General features: G+C 46.3%; 1 protein-coding gene across 4 annotated transcripts in view; it reads left to right on the top strand.

Moving 5' to 3' along the window:
- The first annotated feature begins 8,683 nt into the window (after positions 1 to 8,683).
- TNN (tenascin N) overlaps positions 8,684 to 22,004 on the top strand; it is a 59,242-nt gene continuing 45,921 nt past the window's right edge. For all 4 annotated transcript variants that reach the window (XM_032463687.1, XM_032463688.1, XM_032463686.1 and 1 more), the window contains exons 1-4: positions 8,684 to 8,770; positions 17,846 to 18,286; positions 19,712 to 20,086; positions 20,570 to 20,833. In XM_032463687.1, coding sequence (XP_032319578.1) covers positions 17,881 to 18,286; positions 19,712 to 20,086; positions 20,570 to 20,833 — 1,045 coding nt within the window. In that variant the 5' untranslated portion in view covers positions 8,684 to 8,770; positions 17,846 to 17,880. The remainder of the gene's footprint in view (positions 8,771 to 17,845; positions 18,287 to 19,711; positions 20,087 to 20,569; positions 20,834 to 22,004) is intronic.

Genomic DNA, 22,004 nt, shown 5'->3' with positions numbered 1-22,004 from the left:
TACTAATGAAAGCAGAGTATATTGGCATAAGAATAAACAAGTAGATCAAGGGGACAGCCTAGAAAATCCAGAAGTAAACTCATATACATTAAAACCTGATAAATGAGAGATGACATAGCATATTAGAGGGGCAAACATGGCCTATTCAATAAATGATGCTAAAACAACTAGGTATCTACATAGAGAAATAAAATAAAATTGAATGCTTTCTTTATACCCAGGGAAAAAAGAAATTCCAAGTATATTAAAAGCCTAAGTCTGTTAAAGCAAAAATTTAAAACCCTTTATAGGAAAATACAGGTGACTATCGTTTTGATCTTACAATAGGAAAATATTTCTTAAGTTGTAAAAAGAACAGATCATAAAGGGAAAGACTGATAAATTTGACCAAATTAAAATAAAAAACTTCTACATATAAAAATACCAGAAGAAAAATTAATAAAGAGTCACAAATAAGAAAATATCAGTAGTTCAATTGTGCAAAGAATTAGGAACCAAGATACATCAAAAATTACAAATCGATAAGAAAAATACACAAAATCCAGGACAGTTCCCGGAAAAAGAAACAAAAATTACATATGAAAAGATACTCAACTTCAGCAATTCCACAGCAAGCCCTTGTCATTAGTTGTGGCTTTGCCCTTGCTTGCAGTAGAACAGTTACCACACAGCAGCCTTGCTGTAACCCTATACTCTGAAAAAACAACAATTTAAAAAAAAAAAAATGAAAATGTTGGCAGTTCGGTTATTAGGGAGAATCAACGTTGTATTACAAATAAAAATGAAAACCATAAAACAAAAGCCTGAACCACCTAGCCTTAGAAGGAAAATTTGAGATAGGAGGCTATGACTCAATTTGTAAAGAAATTGATAGAATTTTCCTGTCATATTTCAGCAGTTAAGCATCCTCAGGGAGGGACAGTGGGGTCTCTCTTCTCTTTGATTTACAGATATGACATTTGAGAGATGTTATGATATCTTGGTTGTATAAAGGAATCTCTAATTCCCAGAAGAGAGGAATTTCCAGCGGTGTGCTGGTGACATTGAACACCTGGCTCTCCAAAGAGAAAAAGCTCTTTGCTGATTTCCATGCCATAAATATTCTCACTGATTTTTAAGCTACCAACGTAATGTCACTGAGTATGGACCTGGGAAGAGTTAGGAAGCTCTCAAAAACCCACACATGCTGGCTTCAACATACAACTGAAATTTCCTTCCTACTAACCTGGTGAACAGCCCTGGCTGGAGGTCTCAGCCATGGGCAGGATGACTACTGTCAGGGAGGAGACTGCATATGTATGGCTTCTCCTGTCTCCCTCTCAATCCAAAGCTGTTGAGATTTCGTTGTTCCACTTAGAATGTAAAAGCACTTCCCATAGCCAAACATTTTTAGAGGATAAGAATATATTGAACACATTAATCCCCAAACTCTATTTCCTTTTTAGAAAAGCAGTAGAGATGAGCTGTCTTCCCTGAAGAAGCCTGGAACTCAGTGCTGGGGATGGAGTTCAACTTGTGTATGATACTTTCCCCAGCATCATCAGCCTAGAGGACAGGCTTCCTTATAGATCTCAGGGAAGCTTCATCTGGGGCTAAGTTTGCGAACTCCTATCAGATGATTTTAAATCACTGTACTCAGTTTTACAGCTTTACAGTCCCCTTAAAGGTTTGCAGTTTGAGGGCATTTTCTGTGAAAAGTCAGGAGATCTGTATTGGTTAGAATGATTTGAGTACAAGTCACAAAGCACTCTGACCCAGTTGGGTCCCAAGCTAGGAGAGCACCAAGGTGAGTTAACTCAGGGACTCAAGAATGTCATCAAAGACCCAGATTCCTCTCATAGTTCTGTGCTGTCATCCTGTGTCCTGTTTGGCTCCCCTCATGCCGCCATATTCCAGGCAAGCATGGTAACAGCTATTAGAAGGAGAAGGACCAACTCTACTGACACAGGAAAAATATTTCAGAAGCCTATTTGACAAGAGTGAGTCAAATATTTTTTGCTAGATCAAACCATGTCAAAGAGACTTAAATTACTATGATTAGATTAGAACAAATCAAGATTTAACCACGAGTCACATGGGAGAGAGGTAAACATTCAGGCAAAACTGTGGTCCTGCTTGGTAGACAGTTGTCATCCCAAGGATTTTTCCACTTTTCTGATCCTAAGACTGTTGGCTTGCACAGGTCAGTTTGGTCCTTTTGGCTGATCGGAGGGAGCCACCTGGATCAAACCAATCAACTTGATCAGAAACAAATTATGCTATGTTTACTAAATTGATTAATCTCAATATCAGTTTACCAAAAAGTATTTGTTATGGACTTACTGGGAACATGGCACTTAAAAGTCACAACTGTTAGGCACTGGACCCACTGATGTGTGGACACTGACAGTTGGACTGGGAGCTCCTAATCAGCTGACAGAATAAATAAAAATTTCTTTCAGGTGAGCAGAGGTAAATACTCAAAAAAACACATGACTATGATTTTCAAGAAGAGTGCCAAGCCAATTCAATGGAGGAAAGAAAAGTCCTTCTAACAAATGGTGCTGGGACAACTGGATATCCACATGCAAAAGAATGGAATTGGGCCCCTACCTCACACCACATGCCAAAATTAACTCAAAATGAATCACTGACCTAAATGTAAGTGATAAAACTACAAAAAGCTTTGAAGAAAACTTGTACATCCATGATCTTGGATTAGTCAATGATTTCTTATATATGATACCTAAAGCATAAGCAACAAAACAAAACAAAAAAATTAATTGGGCTTCATCAAAATTTAAATATTTTGTGCTTCAAAGGACACTATCCAGAAAGTGAAAAGACAATCCAAAGAATGGGAGAACTTATTTGTGAATCATGAAATTATTAAGAGTCTAGTGTCCAGAATATATAATGAACTTTTACAACTCAACAATAAAAATACATATAATTCAATGCAAAAATGGACAAAAGATTTGAATAGACATTTCTCCAAAGAAGACATACAAATGGCCAATAAGCACATAAAAAGATGCTCAACATCATTAATCACTGAAGTGCAAATCAAAACTTCAAGGGATTACTTCACACACAGTAGGATGACTATAACAAAAAAGACAGACAATAACAAGCATTGGAGAGGACATTGAGAAAACTGGAACTCTAGTTATATGGCTGGTGGGAATGTAAAATGGTGTAGCCACTTTGGAAACTGTTAGACAGTTCCTCCAAAAGTTAAACATAATAAAGTTACCATATGGCCCAGCAATCAATTCCATTCGTAGGTAAATACCAAGAGAAACAAAAGCATATATCCACACAAAAACTTGTACATAAATGTTCATAGCAGTAATATCTATTATAGGTGAAAAAAAAGGGAAACAACCCAGGTTTCCACCAGTAAATGAATGGATAAACAAGATGCAGTATATCCCTGTGATGGAGTATTATTTGGCCAGGAAAAGGAATGAAGTATGTATACATGCTATAGCATGGATGAACTCTAAAAACACTATGTTAAGTGAAAGAAGCCATTTGTTGTATGATTCCATTTACATAAAATATCCAGAATAGGAAAATTAATAGAGACCACAAGTACATTAGTGGTCATCACAGGCTGGGAGAGGGGGACATGAAAAGTGACTATTAATGGGTGTGGGGTCTGTTTTGGGGTTGAAGAAAATGTTCTCAGAGTAAATAATGGTGATGGCTACATAACCTTGTAGGGAATGGCAGTTCGGTCTCTAAGAGGCTCTTCATGCATCACTTGCCCATAGATCACTATTTTGTAGATATCATTGCTGTTTTCATTATAAAAGTAACTTATTACACTAACTAGAACATGCAGAAAAAATAAAGAAATATTGATGGAAGAAGAATCAAGGTCTTTCATTGTCTTGAAGGCAGTAATAAACCTTCCTGTTTGCTGAATACCATATTCTGTTGTCTATTTTTGCAAACATTTGCACATTTAAAGTCAAAGATGGCACATCTCTGTAAACACTACTAGAGGTTTGAATTCAGAATCTACCACAAAGGGAAGGTGTTCCTATGGGTGCAGAATAGATATAATTTATAGCAGAGAGCGAGTGAATGAGTGAGCTGAGATGAGATCTTGACAGTGGAGATATATTCAGGGTTGGTTTCGGTTCCTTTTTAGATTTAGCAGAATCCTAATTAAAGATGCTAAGACATGTCTTCCAGACCAGCTCAGACAGACTCAAACCAGCTGGAACCAGCTCCAGCTTTCCAAACTAGACACAACTGCTTCAGGCTCCCTCAAAGCCAGCGCCTTGGTCTGTTGGGTTTTGGGTGATTTCTTAGGACAAATAAAGTTGGACACAGCTGTAGTTAGAATGCTTTTTCCTACATTTTTCTCAAATAAAAGAAAATGATATAATAACATGTTGGTCGAACCAACTTTGTTTTTTTCCAGGTTGCTCTGGAATAGGTTATACCAGTTGGACGAAATAATGGGTTGAAATTAGTTTCAAGTGAAATTACTCCCCTAGTTTGAGTATAGGCTCTGTATGATTTTTCCATTGTCGCATAGCAAACCTCTCCAAAATACGGCGACTTGAAATAATTGCTTATTTGCTCATCATTCTGCGGGTTGGCATTTTGGGGTAGACGGGGCTGGGATGGCTCACATAGTACTGGCTGGGCTCATTCATATGTCTGTGGCCTCAGCTAGGACGCTGAGGTCTCTTTCTCCTCGATTTTTCGTCCTCAGATGGCACTTGTCTTCCAAGAGGGTGAAAGCAGTTGCTACGAGCCCACTGGAAGTCCAAGCTCAGATTCACAGTGTCACTTAGCCACAGTCTATTGGCCAAAGGAAATCACAAAGATAGGCCAAGTTCAAGCAGTGGGGGAAACAGACTCAGCCTTCTGCAGAGAACGGCTGCAAAGAATCCATGGCCGTTTAGAACCCACCATGGACTCCCAACCTAAAGGCAACACAATGCAGCTAAAAGAACAGAAAGCTTTGGAAACTGGCCCTCCCTTGCCCCCATCTCCAAGTTATGACCTGTCCCTGGGTGTGACAGTTTCTTCCTGGAATTCCCTGCATCTTTCTCTCTCTCTCTGTTCTCAGCAGAATGTCAATAAATCACTTTGCCGCCAAGTAATTAGCTGAGCAATGTGGAATCCTTTAGAATGCTTTCAGCTCTAAGAAACAAAATCCTGACTTGAGGAAGTTCTGAAAAACTTGAGGGGCAGTTAATTCAGCAGCTTAGGAAGGTCAGAAGAAGCCCAGATCCCTTCCTTCTTCTGCTTGGCCATCCCTGATACGTTTTCCATGTCTTTGGCTAGAACCTCTTAAGTTTGGCTGCAAGGTGTCTGACACAGGTGTTATATAAAGATGTGACAATGTCTGTCTCCTTTTTGGTTTGCTTATTTATTTTCTGAGTGAAGGAACATTTTCCTTGAAGCTGTGCCAGCAGCCTCTCCTTACATTGCACTGATCCCAAATGCGTTGCTTGTTCTTGTCTGACTCAGTGAGTGTCAAGGACAATGGGATTATCCTGGCTCAGATCAGTCAGGACCCACCTCCTGGAGCAGGGAAGGAGCCCAGATGTCCCTAAAGCCCCAAGTCAGGAGGAGGTGAGTGGATCTCTAAGTAAAACATCAGATTCTCTTGGGAAGGAGCAAGGGCAAGGCTGCTGAGGAGGCAGACAGAACAGTGCCTGCCACCGTGGATTAGGCCTGATATGTCCAGGGAATTTGCTCAGTCTTTGGGCATCTTGAGGAATAAGTCTGTCATGACGGAAGGAGGAGGAGCAGCATGCGGACCAGGGCCTGGGAGGAGGCTGAGTGGTCAGAGCTGACCATTGTATCTGCAAACAGTGGGAGATGAGTTTGGATGCAGGAGTATATAGGAAGGGGTGTGATGAGGCAATTACACAGAACTTCAGAAGCTTGATCCTGTAAGTAATGAGAGCTTCTGAAGGATTCAGGCAGATGAGTGACATGGTGTGATTTTATGATCCAGGGGGAGGAGCACTTACCAACGATGTATGGTTGATCTCCATGGCAGAGATCAAGCTGTCCATCTGTGTAGCTGTTTCAGGCCAGAATCAACAATGGGTGCTAAAACCAGTGGGTGACTACGAAGCAGTATATTTACGTGGTGTCTAAATATCTTCCCACAAGACACTTATTAATTACAAAGGGGGCAAGTATTTCTGGTGGAGGAACTTAGCAGACACCACCTTAACGTCACCAACATTGGGGCAGAGGATTATCGAGTGTCTCCGGACAAGATGCACAGAGGATACACTCCTTCTGCAGTATTCTCGCCTGAAAAGCAGCCTAGACCTAGTTGTGAAGAAACATCAGACAAACCCAAACTGAGGGCATTCTGCAAACCAGCTGACCTCCACTATTCAAAACTGTCAAGGTCATGAACGACGACAAAGAAAGACAGAAGAACCATTTCAGGGTAAAGGAGACTCAAGAGACAAGACAACAAAATGTAATTAAGTTATCCTGGATCAGATCCTGGGTCAGTAAAAATTTATTTCTCTTGCTATAAAGAACATCAGAGAGATAACTGATGGAATTTGAATACAGTCTGTCAATGAGGCTGCAGTATTATGTCTGTGTTACTTTCCTCATTTTGATCATTGTATTGAGCTTGTTGTATAAAAGCGTGTCCTTGTTTGGAGAAACGTTACACAGTGAAGTTATTTAGAGGTAAAGGGTAAAGAGGTAAATCATGCCAATGTTTTCAGGAAAAATAGAGAGAGGATGAATGATAAAGCAAGTGTGGTAGAACGTTAACCTTTGGAGAATGTGGGTGAAGGTTATATGGGAATTCTTTGTAATATTTTTGCAATTTTTCTGCAAGTCTGAAATGACTATAAAGTAAAAGGCGCTGTTCTTATGTGCTTGAGGAATGGGCTTGAACTCTTCTCTGCCCTCATTCCTTTACCCTTCCCACTGGCTGGGAGATGGCCCTAGAGAGTGGTGGCTGTGTCTATGGACGGTGGCATGGCCCTACCTACCAGCCCTGGGCAGCCTTCTTCTACTGTTACGTCAGAGGGAAATCACCTTTTGTCTTGCTGAGTGACTGCACTGTGCGTGCGTGGGGCTCCTTGTGATCGTGACATGTCCTGCATCTGACTGATCCAGGCTGGAGGAGGGCGGCCTCGTAGGAACCAGCTGCACTGGTTTAGTTATACCCATTTAGGGCACGGAAGATGCGGTAATGGAGAGAGTTTCAAAGACCACTCATTTGGGGAGAATTGTTGAAAGGAAATTAAGAATAGGAGAGCAACTTAAGGATACAGCAGGATCCTAGGGGCCTCTAGGTGAGTCTTTCCTATTTAAAAAGCAGAGAAAAGAGGTCCAAGGGAGAAGAGAAATATTTGGGGTCTGGGGGACTTTCTGATGACCCCTGATTCACTCCACAGTGGTCACCTCTGCTTATAGCTGGCCCTGATTCCAGGGGCAAATAGCAGGACTGTTTGAAGTTGTGAGCAAAGGACAGAGAATTATGAACCCATCTTGATTGAGGGAAATTATCAAAGACTATTTGATGGGACATATAAGAAGAAAAAAATAATGATGATAATAATAATGCTTGCAATAGTAATGGAAGCCAACATTTGTTGAACCTTCACTGTGTCCCCGGGACTAGTCAAAATTCTTTACATGTATCAACTCATTTAATCCTCACCATAACTGTACTATTTCTCTTTTAGAGATGAATAAATGGAAGAGGTGAAGTCAGAGATCATTTGCAAGTAGCAGACACAAGCTTCAGATACAGGCAACCTGGCTCTGGACACACCCTCACAATTTTGGGGGCAATTCCTTGATTCTCCATCTCTTCTGGCCTGTCTCTCCTCCTTCTCTCCTGCTGACAACCTCTGATGTTTCCAGAGGTGAACTGAAAACATGTGGGCTCCCCCCCCCCCCATTATGTTGTAGATCTGCAGTCCAGAATCTCCCGCAGGCAGGGCAGGAGACGGGTGAGGGTAGCAAGAGCAGGAGGGGTGGGCCGTGACCTATTGGAATAGCTCTGGTTCACAGAAGGGGTAAAGGTCTGGCCATCTGATGGCAAAAGAGGAAGAGTGGCATGAAAAGGCACCGCTATGCTTTCCTGGTGATGGGGGTCTTCTGTAGCTGGTGTGTGGGAGGCCTCTGGGAAGGAGTGGGGTCAGACTGGGCTGTGGAATGGAATCCCTGGGTCTCCTCTTGCTCTCAGGTGTCCTCAGAGCCCCGCCACTCACACCTGTGAGCGGATGGAGGGGGGAGGTAGGGGAGTCACAGGAGGCTCTGTCCCCGAGGTTCTCTGCTCATTTCTTTCTGTGTTAAAGGTCTTTTCCTATTTTAAAAGTGGTAGGCAATAAATCCCAGAGTGCCTGGAACAGGAAAAAGAGAAAGAGATTTTATGAACACACTTTGAAACCCCGAGACCCAGTTCTTGGCCAGGAGACATGCACACTCTTTTCATAATCTTATTCTGGATCTACTTAAATGGAAACAGCTTCTAGTATTTTTAGCTGCTGTGTAATCAAAGTAAAAACGAAGAGGGAAACGGATAGATGTATTTTTTCCTTTCCTAGTTAGAATAAGAAAGAGTTGCTCATTATCTCTTAACTGAATCTTTGCCGAGAAGACAGGGGAACACCCAAAAGTCCCTCTCGGCTCCTCCCCTGGTCTGGATGGGACTTAAACCCAGGGAGGGAAGCTGAGGAGACGAGTCAGCACCAAGGTCTGCAGCCCAAGGGGCCTGGCTCTCGGGTGGGAGAAGTGTTGGAAGTGGTGCCCTGCAGCCTCCAAGGTAAGGGTGCCAGTGTCTGAGGGTTTTACCCACGGGAGGGAGGGAGGTGACCAGGTGGGAACGAACTCCAGTGCCTCAGTTTTCCGGAGCCTGAGCATGCAGGCAGTGTAACCAGTCTTCTGTCACCTCCATGAGGAGTGAAAACTCAATTAGGAACTACTTCCCAGGAACCAAGCAACATGTCCTAAGCCAGTAGGATACTTGCTTCCAACAACTGGACTAACTACCGTCTCCTTACCTGGCCAAATGCGTCTGTGTTGTAGGGAAATTTCTACCTGGAGTAATAGATTTTTATATAAGATGTTTCTTATAAGTCTAGCATAGTCTTTTCATCTTTATTTCTTTGTTGGCTTCTTTACTATGCCAAAAGCCTCTTTTTGGAGGATAATTTATCTCTTGTATCTCACTTTTAAAAAATTCGAAAATGGAACTTTTATTTTAGTTGTGATCAGGAAACTATTCTAACGTTTCCCTTTTCTGGGTTTCGTATATACCAATTAAGATGATGCTTGTTGATGTGCTGGAAGAGCTTTGAAGTTTATTCAAACATTTCGTTTCACAGGTTTTGATTCTTATTTGTAAGGGGACAACTTCTTTTCCCAAAATGCCCATGCTATTACCCTCACAGTGCTGCAAAGAAAACATTTTGAAACGTTTAAAGAAATGATGTTGGTGGACTAGTTTTTGGAGGTCTTTTAAATTTATTCATCTATTCGTACATTTTTGTGTTTGGGAGAGAGCTGGGGGAAGGAAAGAGATAGAACAAATGAGAACAGTCGCTTGAAAGCACAAAACTTGAGTTGCTTATGTAAGCATTAAAAAAAGAACATGTCCTAACATAAAAATGAGAAACTGCCCACATCTGGACATAGGTTAACCACAGGGCTTAAAGTCCACTGGTTCTTGAAGAAGCCAAAGTATCACAAGGGTATCAAGTGACATTTGCTCAGTCAGGACTGTAGATTGGTGGCTGGCAGCGCACAGGATCTACGTGGAAAAAATCCATGATTTTTGGCGTTTGGGCATTTGTTGGAGGCTCAGAGTCAAGGTGGTGATGTTGGGAGAAGGCACTCAGGAAGGAAAGCGTGCTCTAGCATCCCTTTCCCAGGGAAGAAGTTGGGGAAAGAAAAACACCTGACATTCTTTTATGCAATTTTGAATCCTCCTGTGTCCCCAAGTTTGTGGGCTGCAGCTGACTCCTGGAGGAGGGAAAATAGGACAGCATGACTTCAAATCATCATGTGGCTTCTGGTTTCCATTGCAGCCCCGTTCTGTGGTTTGAAATGAAGGGTAGACTGAGGTCTGTTCCCAAGAAGATGCCTGAGGAAACCGTGCCCAGACGCAGTGGAAACTCTTGTCCCCCCGCTGCTCATTCCAGAGCCTTGGCTCCTGTAGGGTCTGGATACAGACATGAGGTCACGGTTTAGGTTCTGTGGCAGTATCTGGAGCCACCAGTCTGGGAACTGACGATGCTAAGATCTCAAGCCCGATCCCTGGACAGGCAGGGGCTTTGCCAGCTTTCACCACAGCAGACTCACTGCTAATGCCAACCAGCCATCATCGAAATGCGTGCTGTTGGTTTCAAAGAGAGACCCAGAGAGTATGGGTGGAGTGGTACAAGTCCTCGGAAATTAATAAGGGAAAGCCTCTCCTCTTTGACAGCAGGCTGGGACTTTAACATTGCTTCAATATGTGGAGACCTGCATGTTAAACTAAAGAAAGGAATTCCAACTTTTTCATCGTGTGCCCCTCTTCTTTATCATTCGGTTGAAGTAGAGTTTGTCATCAGACCCCCCTCACGCCCCTGGGGAGGAAGGCTAATTGTATATGAGGTAATACTTGGTCATTCTGGAGACTGGGTGCTTGGTCTGATGTGGTTCGAGGTCCCTGAGTCTATGCCTTTGTGTCCATTTTATCTTCTCCTCATGCATGAGCCTGTGCCTTCCCATGAAAGCAAAAGGAAGGTCTTTTTGTGAGAAAGGGATTCCTTCCTGTGGGACAGATGAACATCTTTGCCTGATGTTCAGGAAGAACATCTAAAAGTGCTTAGCACAGAGGCTGGCACACAATCAATACTTAGAAAATGGTAGCCACCATTCTCATAACCCATTTGAGCCTTTACAACCTGGATTGCAATTTGGTTGATAGAACAAAATAATCACACAAACCTGTGGCCACCCATGAAAAAGCGATCGAGCCCTGAGGCTGGGTCAGAGCAACCATCCTCCATCTTTTCCAGCCTATGGTGCATAGGCAGACTTGATGGAAAGAGTTCTTTGGGAGAAGGGGTGTTACACAGCAGTGTGAGGTGTCCACAGGATTTATGGGGCACCCTCTTGGTGTATTCCACTGAACTAGAAGAGGTGGGGTGGTGTGCAGTTATATGCCTGGAATGTGACCATATTAAGTCTTACCACGTACAATGAATTTTTCATTCTCATTCACACCTAGCTAGTTCTGCGTCCTATAGAGAATGTCTGTGCAGAGTTCAAGGTCACAAAGACTGGAAATAAAAATGTTCATATATACTTGGTTTGTCTGGAGTTTGACCCAACAGAAACAGTACTGCCTGGTGCATGATGTGCACTTGCAAACTGAAGGAGGAAGAGATACAGAGGCGAAATCTGTTGCTTAGGGTCTCCAGTCCAGGATGAGCTGAGCCAGAGCAATTCCTCAGTTGCACACAAACTCGCTCTCTTAGGCTGAGTATTTGGGTCAAAAGACCCTGGAGTTACCCAGGGCCCAGGTTGTAGATCGCTGGCAGAGTATGTCCTAGAGAGTTTGGGGAAGGTGACATTTGTGACATGCACCCCTGGCTACCCATCTCCATCACTTTCCTTCATAGCTCAGTGATGTCCATCCTGTCATTTGGGGACAGAATATTATTTTAAGTGATTCCACTGGAAATCCAAGATAATACAGTTTTTCTAAAACCCAAAGCAGCACTCTTATTTGCTTGTGGTTAACTATAAGGGCAAGATGAGGTAATCAGGGAAACAGAGAAAGCCCTAAATTTAAGTAGAAAGATCTGTGATGGTGGCTAAGAAATTGGTTGCCAATCTCTTTGATGTAAGTAGCATATTTTATCCCTGACCAGGGTGTGTGCCCTTCTTTGGAGAAATGAGGTTGCGTGGAGACCATCAGCCTAGGACTGGGGAGGACCATCTGGGATCAGAGTCCATCCTTCTCCTCTGGCCAAGACTTGGTTGATATCTGCCCCTACAGACAGAAGTCTTGGTCTGCTTTGCGTTTCCTAGGAAGGGAATTTTCCAGCCTCTCATGAGAAGTGACCAGAATTTAACTTCCCTATGAGACAAATTTATCTTCCCAGGGGGGTCATCCTTGGTACTGCTCAGAGAAAGTACTGGCATAGGATTTAGTTATTAAGCAATTAATGTTCTACTGAGCACCCAGTATGCCTTGGGTTTCTTTTTTTCAAAAGAATCCCTCTCTTAAATATGACAGGAAGGAAGACATTTGGTCTCTTTTTCACATGTGGTAATCTTCTCATTGGATTTTTTCATTTGAGGCAGTACACACAGCAGAGAGAGATGAAGAACACAGATATGGAGAATGGATAGACCTGGTATTTGATCCCAGCTTTGCTGCTTATTAGCTGTGTGTCCTTAGACAAGTTATTTAACCTCTCTGAGCACCGGTAACAATGAATATCAATTGACTCCTAGGATTTTGACAATTAAATGAAAATAATGTTTATGAAGTGTTTGGCACAGTACCCATCATCTAATAAACACATATGCAAAACCACCAGTCCCTATTATTACTTAATACACAAAATACTACTTTGGCCAGAACTGGGCTGTGGATACAGAGGGGATCAACACAGTCATGGCCACACTATCCCTGAGCTTACAGGGATGTTTAGGCTAGGAATTCAGATACAGATTTGGGAGCTGTCAGTGTTTGGCTGGAAATTAAAGCCACAGGGGTAGGCGTGAGACAATGAAATCGGGCACAAATGTAGAGCCCTGCGTCTACAGTGTGCCCCTCAGGGCCGAACCAGGGCAGCCATCCATCCAGGTCATGGGCAGCGGTATACACCTCGAAAAGCCTTTCTCGAAAAAGTACTGCCAGGCAGCATTCCTCCTGAGTGTTCATGTGCCTCTGCCCCCCATCTCCCCACACCACCCACCACCCCTCCTGCAGCCAGAATTCAAGACATGTTCCGTTGGTGAGACTGATTCTTGGGGCTGTCTGCTTTCCTGCACGCATATTCCTGGCATGCAAGCCCCCTTTGCCTGACACATTCCTACAGCATTGACCCCTCTTTCCGTGAGGGGTCAGATTAGCCATCCCCATTCAGAAACTTGTTAGCCTGCATTTGCTGCCCTCACCAGCCCCTCCCCATCCTTGTGGCGCTCGGCCTGCGCTCACTGTGCATAAAAGAGATGGTGAGGTCACCCCTTCCTTACACTGGTCCTCCTGCCACGTGTCAGAGAGAGAGCCAGAGGCTCTTCCTCCTGCTCATCACCCTTGACAGCAGTGCTAGGTGGAGGACTTCCCCTGCTCTCACCTTCTTTTGAGCAATCACCCTGCCCAGGAAAATCTGAGCTCAACGCGTGGCATCCGAGATGGTGTAATTAGTGAGGACATCTTGCTACAAATTAGAAGGATGAGTGACAGCGAACACTCCTACAAGGGCCTCTGGGGTTTCTCCTATTCCAGGCTTCAAAAACAAACACTGTGAGACTGGGCTGTGCACAGCCTTGCTGCGGTTTATGGCATGAATCCATGGCTTTTTTTTTTTTTTCTTTTGCATTCGTTCAGAACTTCAGAAAACCATCTGTACTCAGTTTATGTCTTGGAGAGTAGTGAGCTGTGGGCTGGGGGGTGGGAGTTGGATGGCAGCAGCTGGCAGAGAGGTCTGGACCCCGCTGGTTTAGGTCTCTTGTTTCCTGGAAGGGGTTTTGGACAGTGGAAACTCAGGTGCTGCTGGTGCATAGCAGGGCTTTTCAGATGCATCTGTGTGGTTACTGGGGATGGCAGAGCACCCAGGGGTTAATGGCTCAGTTAGTGGTCACCATGCACCTGAGTTCCAATCTGCAACCTTGCCCTCTCATGCACAATCAGGGACACGCTGCTTGTTGCTTCTGAGCCTCAGTTTCCATCCTAGGAAGTAAGCAGAGAATATGTGTGACTGTTTTATCACTGGGCTGAACTTTTGAAGCAGTGATTGTGAAATACCGTAATTTTTATCCTACACCTGCCTTCCAACTCACTCTCCTGGGGTTCCTCACCTCCCCCGTCCTCTGACAAAAATCTCAAGTGGATTGCAGAGCTTTTCTGGTCACTTTTAGGGTTGGAAGAGAACCCTTTTGTGAAAGGCAGGTCCATTCCCAGTATCAGAGCCTGTCTCCCATCCAGGCCACCCAGTTCAGGCCGATGCAAAATCCGCAGATGAGCGGGAGGGCAGGGGACTGTGGTTGGACTGGTGTCTCTTCCTCCATCCTCCACCCCAACTTGCTCAACCCTTTCTGGCTTCCCCAGGTTGCTGATGGAGGCAGGGAGGAGTGGCAGAAGAGAAAGAAAAAGAAAGTTTTCTTTAGCAGGGGCTGTCGCAGTAATTCCCTCCGGTTATCAGATGCCCTCCTTAGGGCAGCTGCTCCCAGTGCTGGCTCCACTCGCCCCCTTTTGTGGGAACCTTTTGTAGGTTCTGCAGACAGCCCCCATTCTACCCTCTGGGCACCGTCTCCGGTAATTTGCCCACTGGGCAGAGCTGTGGGGCTGCTCCTCAACTCAGCTGCCTTGTTTCTGTGGTATAGACGACCTATGGCAGGACTTACTACATATTGTCTCCCCAAAGTCTGGGGTACAAGCCCCTCCCACCGAGCCCTCCCTCCAGTATCTGCTGTGCAGCATGTTCCAGGCAAACTCTCATCTCTGAGTTCCTCCAGGCAAGGGGCAGGCACTGGTCTCTTACCTTCCACTTCCTATTCACCCCAACTTCCCACCCCCAGAAAATCTCCAGTAAAGCAGCTTTCCTTAAAATGTGTGGGCATTTATCACCCACTGTCCAAATCACCTGACAGCAAGAAATGTCTCACCGACCATTCCATTACCTCTGCAAGGTGTCGGGCCCAGCTCCTGGGACGTAGTAAGCGCTCAGAAAAGGTGCCCTATTGTTATTGCTCTTATTAGTAATACATGCTTTGGGAAGAACCAAGAAGGAGTGAGTGGGGCAAACGGGGAACATGAAGAATTTTCCTGTGGTGCTGTTCACAGGGATGGTATGACCTTTGGGTCCAATATACAGGACATCTGCCCAAAGGAGGAGATTGCATAGAAATAGGTACACACTGAACTGAGTTGTTACTTGCATCAGAATGCTGAATCAGTGCAGAACAAGCACAGGCCTGCAGTCAGATGCACCTCAGTTAGAATCCTGCCTGTGCCACTTGCTAGGTGAGCAACTCCTGGTAAGTGAGGTTACTTTCAACACCTGGTTCCTCACGGGGGTGAGGACAGTAGTAGCGAACCTTACAGAGCAGCTAGGAGGATTCATGCACGTGGCCAAAACCTCACACGTAGCAGCAACTTGACACATAACACTTAATATTATTGTTATGTTACTGTTGTTATTTTTAACAATAATTCTGCCAGGGCCCTTCAGCCTCTATTTCCTCTGCTTCCTGATACTAAATAAATGATGACTATTAAGTATTAAAATTTTTACACAGAGTTAGAATTTGGTTTAATGACTAGGAAGTTTTCTTCCTTTTCGGACCAACAGAGTTATCTGCCCAGGTCAGTTCTCTTGATGGCATTCCGCTGACTTCAGCTACTGGTTAGGAGAGGAGGCTGCATCCGGTGGGGGCAGGTGGGGGACCTCCAGGATGCTGGTAATATTCTAGCCCTTTTTAAAAAACTTTTAATTGAAGCATAGTTGCCTTACAATATTACATTTATTTCAGGTGTACAACATAGTAATTTGATATTTTTATAGATTATACTCCATCCAAAGTTATTATAAAATATTGACTACATTCATCTGCTGTACATTTTATCTTTGTGACTTATTTTATATCTAATTATATGTACCTCTTGATCCACTTCACCTGTTTTGCCCCTTCCCCCACCCCCTCCCCTCTGGTAACCACTAGTTTATTCTCTGTATCTGTGCATATGCTTCTGTTCTGTTGTATTTGTTTGTTTTATTTGCTATATTCCACATATAAGTGAAAACACACAGTATTTTTCTTCCTCTGTCTGACTTATTTCACTAAGTAGAATACCCTCCCCATCCACAATATTCTAGTTTTTAACCTAGGTGGTGGGTCCGTGGCTATTGTCTTTATAACAATTCATCATACAATTTATGTTGTATGTGCTTTTCAGTACTGATATCACCCTTCCCAATACAAAAAGATGAGAGAAGGAAGTCATACTCAGTGGTTAATCAAAACCAAAACAGACCTCAAAACCTTTTCTGAGCCCTTACTCTGTGCTTGGCGTGGCACTGAATGCTTTTCACATACAATGCAGTCAAGCCAGCATTGTCATTCCCACTGTATGACTGAGGAGAGTAAAGTGCAGGACAAATAGCCTCGGACCTGTGCCATTTGTCCTCTTAGTGTCGTAGCTGCCTCGCATGATGGGGAGGGAAAGCCTGGGCTTGAGTGGACACAGCCACCAGTAAGGACTGGGCTTCCAGGCTTCAGTCTCTGGTACAAGTGCTTATGAGTCTTGAGTTGGTCACCGAAGCCCATGGTCAAGAGGCAGCTCTGTGGATTGGTTTCTGGCTGACAGCCCGACTGAGAAGTGTCCTGGTGACTGCGTGCCTGTGAGTGAATGTGAGGCACACACCAGGGCCCCGCGGTCTGCCCTGCCTTAGTTCGTTGTGATCAAGAATGTGCCATCCCAGATCGGGGCTGGGGGCACTAGGGGAGAGGGGTCCCCTGTACCCTGATGGTGCTGGAGGCCCATATCTCCTGCTGGCGGCAGGGTGGCTGAGCCTAACAGCCTGCTCTGGCCCAGGTTGGACGTGGGGGGCCTGGCCTGACTTGCTAATCAGGCCACCTGAGCACGGGAAGATCTGAGGCTGACTCTGTGCTCCTGCCTTTGGGGGAGCCCGAGAGCAATCAGCCTTGGGTCCTGTCCTTAAGAGACCTTGCATGGAGACAAGCTGCACAGAGGAGTAATTACAACTTAAGAATAACCACCAGGAGACACACAGAGGGACCAGTACATTTCTCTGATGGCTCCGCAGAAGGAGAACTAGTTTCTAGCTTGCGGGGAGGGAGGGACGTGTGAGAGAAGACTTCGTGGAGAAGGCATTTTTATTAGAAATTCTGCTCTTTTGCCGGCTTTCGGGCAGAGGTGGGGAGCGGGACACTGACCTGGGGTCTGAGTACGGGCTCTGCCCTTCCTGGCCGTGGTACCCAGGTCAACATGCTCTGTCCCTTAAGCCTCTGCCTCCTTATCTGTGCGAGGCAGCATGATGTCCTGGTGCCCAACATGGACCCTGGAGCCAGACTTCCTGGGTTCAAATTCTGCCACTTTTGGCCGTGTGCCTGCGGGCAAGTCACTTGAGGCAGCAGTGCCTTGCTTTTTCTATCTCTAAAATGGGCGTTAACGGTATTTCCACAAAGGGTGGTTGTGACAACAGAAGTAATAATCGTAGAACACTTAAAACGGTGCCTGGGACAGCCTGGGCTCCATATGCAGCCAGTATTGCCGGGGTGGTTAGTGGGGGGCATGATATTACGCTTGTTGTATAGATCAGGGACGAGGGCAAGCAAAGCCTGGCACGCAGTAGACCCACAACACAAGAAGCTGTTCCCTTAGTTACTATTAAAGTGCAGGTGAAATACACAAGTAGAAATGAAGAGGAGGGCCTCCCAGGGAGTGTGAACAGTGTCAGCAAAGACAGGAGGCAGGAATGTGCAACGTGTGAAGAAGGAAGAAAAAATAATTTAGTTCGGATCCTCGGGAGATAGAGGATGAAATCTTTCTGCTCGTTTCTCAGCTTCCTGTGGACTCTCAGAATCCATTAAAAAGGCCAATTTCCCTCAGCAAATCTCCATGGCTTTCTCTTGCATTTTTTTCTGGATGCAGGCCTCCTGGAGTGTCTGCTCCCAGTCTCTCCAAGGATGAGTCTCCAGGGGATGTCCTGCTTCCCCCTGGGGCTCCTGTTTGGCTCTGTGCTCTTGGTGGCCTCGGCCCCAGCCACTCTTGAGTCTCCTGGCTGCAGCGACAAGGAGCAACAGGTCACCGTCAGCCACACCTACAAGATTGATGTGCCCAAGTCTGCGCTGGTCCAGGTGGAAACCAACCCTCAATCCCTCAGGGATGATGGGACCTTGCTCCTGGCCCCGGAGGACGCTGAGGAACAGAACATCATCTTTAGGCACAACATCCGCCTGCAGACACCACAGAAGGACTGTGAGCTGGCAGGCAGCATCCAGGACCTCCTGGCCCGGGTGAAGAAGCTGGAGGAAGAAATGGAAGAGGTGAAAGAGCGGTGTAGTGCCCAGCACTGCTGCCTGGGAGCTGCCGGTGAGTTTACCATCTGATATTCAATCAACAAACACTGAACGAGCACCTTCTATGTACCAGGTGTTCTGCCAGCTTCATGAGCTCTCCACTTCTCACTCCGACTTCTCTCTAAGGGGTGTCATCGCTGGCACTAGCTCCAGGGGTTATCTGCAAGGCTGAGTACAGAGGGACCAGCAATTCTTAAAGTGAGTCTGGGCTCTAGGGTTAATGCTTCTGGGTGAGAATGCTTCCAGGTACCGTTTTACCTGTAGATCCAACCTCTACTGTCAGGGAAAGCAACAGTCTAGAGAGGAAAGATTGACAGCCTTGGAGCTAGACAACAATGGGTACAAATCCTGGTTCTGCCATTCTTGAGCTGTGTGACTTTGGGCAAATTCCTTAAGTTTCCTCAAGTGTCCACTGAGGATAATTCTATCAACCAGTCTCATTCTGAGAACTACAGATGATGTATATAAGAGTCCTGGCCCAATATTCAGCAAATGGTTAACTCTTTTATTAGTAATAAAGTACTACAATTTGATTTTACAAATAGTGAGCCCTCATCACCTTTTTTTTTTCTTCAACATAAACTGCCCATGCTATCCAAATAATAACCAGCGGGTGCTGTGACATACATTTTTATGCCTGAAGAAATTGCTACCATTAAGAGCACCTTCTATAGGCCAGACACAGAACTAGGCACTAGGGATGCTACCATGAATAAAACAGGGTGGAACTGCCCCAGAGGGGCCTCCATGTCAAAAGTTTTTGGGAAGGAAAGAGGGTGTTCTGAGAAGCAGGAGCTGGGTCTGGTGAAGACAGGGCAAACGGACTCTCCCTCCAACTGCCTCTTGCTGTCCCGGGTTAGAGAGGGGAGCCTGGTTAATCCCTTTTCCCACCCCTTACCCTTGTAATGAGCCTGGGCTATTTTATAGCTTCTGCAGGTCCGTATTTCCAGGCTTTGATTGGGGCTCATTTCCCAAGGACCCAGCCTGACTAGGTCCAGTGCCTTCCAACCAAATAGGACAAGCTCCCTCCCAGCCTGGATTTCTCCTGCCTGTCCCACGATCCCTGTTCCTTACTGTAAGATGCTACCCCCATGACCAGGCTGGAGTATTTAAGGCACCTTCATAGGAAGGTAAAAATTATTAGCACCATTTACAGGGGAGGAAACCAGGAGAATTCACATGAGAGCTTGGGATAAAAAGGGAAGGGGGAGGGTAGTTCCTGTGACTTTTCATGCTGAAAATACAGATTTCGCAGGTCCCAATCTGGTCCAGGTTGAAAAGGGTGGATCCCTTGTCTCCCCCATGGGCCCTACCTTTCTCGAAAGAGCCGTGCAGGACCCTGAAATCACCAGCCTGCTCTTAGGGTCCCCAGGTTAGGAGATTCCCCAGTCACAGGCCCTCCAGCCGCAGCCGCACGGTTTTCCTCTCTCTCCGGCAGGTCTGAGCCGCCACTGCAGCGGCCACGGGACCTTCTCCCCGGAGACCTGCAGCTGCCGCTGCGAGCAGGGCTGGGAGGGCGCCGACTGCGAGCGGCCCGCGTGCCCCGGCGCGTGCAGCGGCCACGGGCGCTGCGAGGCCGGCCGCTGCGCGTGCGACCCGCCGTACGCGGGCGCCGACTGCGCCTACCCCGCCTGCCCCGAGAACTGCAGCGGGCACGGCGCGTGCGTGCGCGGCGCCTGCCAGTGCCACGAGGACTTCATGTCGGAGGACTGCAGCGAGCGGCGCTGCCCCGGCGACTGCAGCGGCCACGGCTTCTGCGACACGGGCGAGTGCTACTGCGAGGACGGCTTCACCGGCCTCGACTGCACCCAGGGTGAGCGCCCAGACGTGCCTCGGCCCGCCTCTCTCCTTAACCTGCACCCGCGGTCCCCGCAGCACCCTTCATCCACCAGTTACACTTCGTCCCATGCAGGGGACGCCACCTGTAGCCTGCATCAGAATCCCGTGGAAGGCGTGTTAACACACAGACTTCTGGATCCCACCCTGACGTTCTGATTTAGCAGATCTGACGTGGGGCCCAGGAATCTGCATTTCTGAGACGTTCCAAGGCGCTGCTGATGCTGGTCTTACGTGATTTAATAGATGTGTGTGTTGGGGAGGGTGTCAGTATTAACTCCTAACCAGATAATAACTTTCTGGGGGCCCACAATGGTGCCTTACATGGGCTCTGTATCCTCCAACCCACCATTGTAGTATTAAGTATACAGTAGGTGCTCAGTGGGTACCCATTGGCTGTAGATTCCCACCCCTCGCTCTTTCCTCACCGTCTCCACGCCTGTTCCTGTTCTGTGTGCAGTGGTCGCCCCCCAGGGCCTGCAGCTGCTCAGGAGCACGGAGGATTCCCTGCTGGTGAGCTGGGAGCCCTCCAGCCACGTGGACCACTACCTCCTCAGCTACTACCCACTGGGGAAGGAGTTCTCTGTGAAGCAGATCCAGGTGCCCAGGGAGCAGCACAGCTATGAGATCCTCGGCCTGCTGCCTGGAACCAAGTACATAGTCACCCTGCGCAACGTGAAGAAGGAGGTGTCTAGCAGCCCACAGCATCTCCTCGCCACCACAGGTGAGGAAGCAGCTAGGTACCCCAGGTTTCCCAGGAGAGGCCCCGTCTTAAACACTTATTTTCCATTGTCCCCACAAATACCCTTCTACTACTCAGGCTGTTGCCTTGATTTGGGGTTGAAAAACACAGCTACTGCAATCCTAGGTTCTGGGTACAAGTTTTAGTTCTCACTCCCCATTCTCTGCTCCCTGACTATTGAGTCCTCCAAGCCAGTGACAGAGGCTGCTGGACTGGGTGGTGCTCCTGGGTTCTTGTCTGTCCCTGAGATTAGTAAGGTCTGATTGACCCTGCACCCACACACAAGCAGTCAAGGAGTACACCTGAATCTCCAGGCCCTCACTGAGCCTCTGAAGCCATTCAGCAAGTCCAAGTTGGCATGGGTGGGGGTCTGCAGAAGCCACTTGTATCAATTAGATTCATTTCAGCAGGAAAGGGAGGGAGCAAACTGAGTGGTTGGGGAAAGTTGAATGAAGAAGTTATTTACAAAGGTATAGATAAGACCTGGATGATGAAACACCCTAGGACTAGCACCACGGGGGATTCACCCCAGCCTGAAGGGGCACAGGACGGGACCCAGAAAGACCATTAGGAGAGGGCTGCCTGATGAGGTGCCTTTGGTGAGGGATGCAGGCAGTCCGCTGTGTCCCCACCAGGAGGGAGTGAAGGAGCCTCTTTCCTGCCCTCTGATCTTATGGTGACTCTCACTGGCTGGACACAGCCGGAAACTAGAGGGCCTGGGAACCTGGCTAAGGCATTTCATAAAGGTCATAATCTGGGATACAGAGCAGGAAGGAGGATGGACCTGGAGGGACAGAGTCTCCACAGCACCACTGAATGCTACCAAAATGTTTGGAAGGACAAGTAGCATTGCTTACTCTTTAGAACTTCTTGTTTCCTCATGAAAGTACCTGAGGCAACCTAGATCTTCAAGGGTCTGGAGAAGGATAATTGAGTGACGCTGATTCATTCCTTCATGTAACTTATTTTACTGAGCATTTACTATGTGCCAGGCACTGTTCCAGATGCTGATAAAAATGAGCTGCCTTTGTAGGGGAGGGTATAGCTCAAGTGGTAGAGTGTGTGCTTAGTGTTCAGGAGGTCCTGGGTTCAATCCCCAGTACCTCCTCTAACAAATAAATAAGTAAAATGAATACCTGCCCCCTCCACCAAA

Source organism: Camelus ferus, chromosome 21, assembly GCF_009834535.1.
Source record: "Camelus ferus isolate YT-003-E chromosome 21, BCGSAC_Cfer_1.0, whole genome shotgun sequence".
NCBI classification, from domain to species: Eukaryota; Metazoa; Chordata; class Mammalia; order Artiodactyla; family Camelidae; genus Camelus; species Camelus ferus.
The sequence above is the reverse complement of the archived record's forward strand: the minus strand, read 5'-3'. Positions and strand labels throughout refer to the sequence as shown.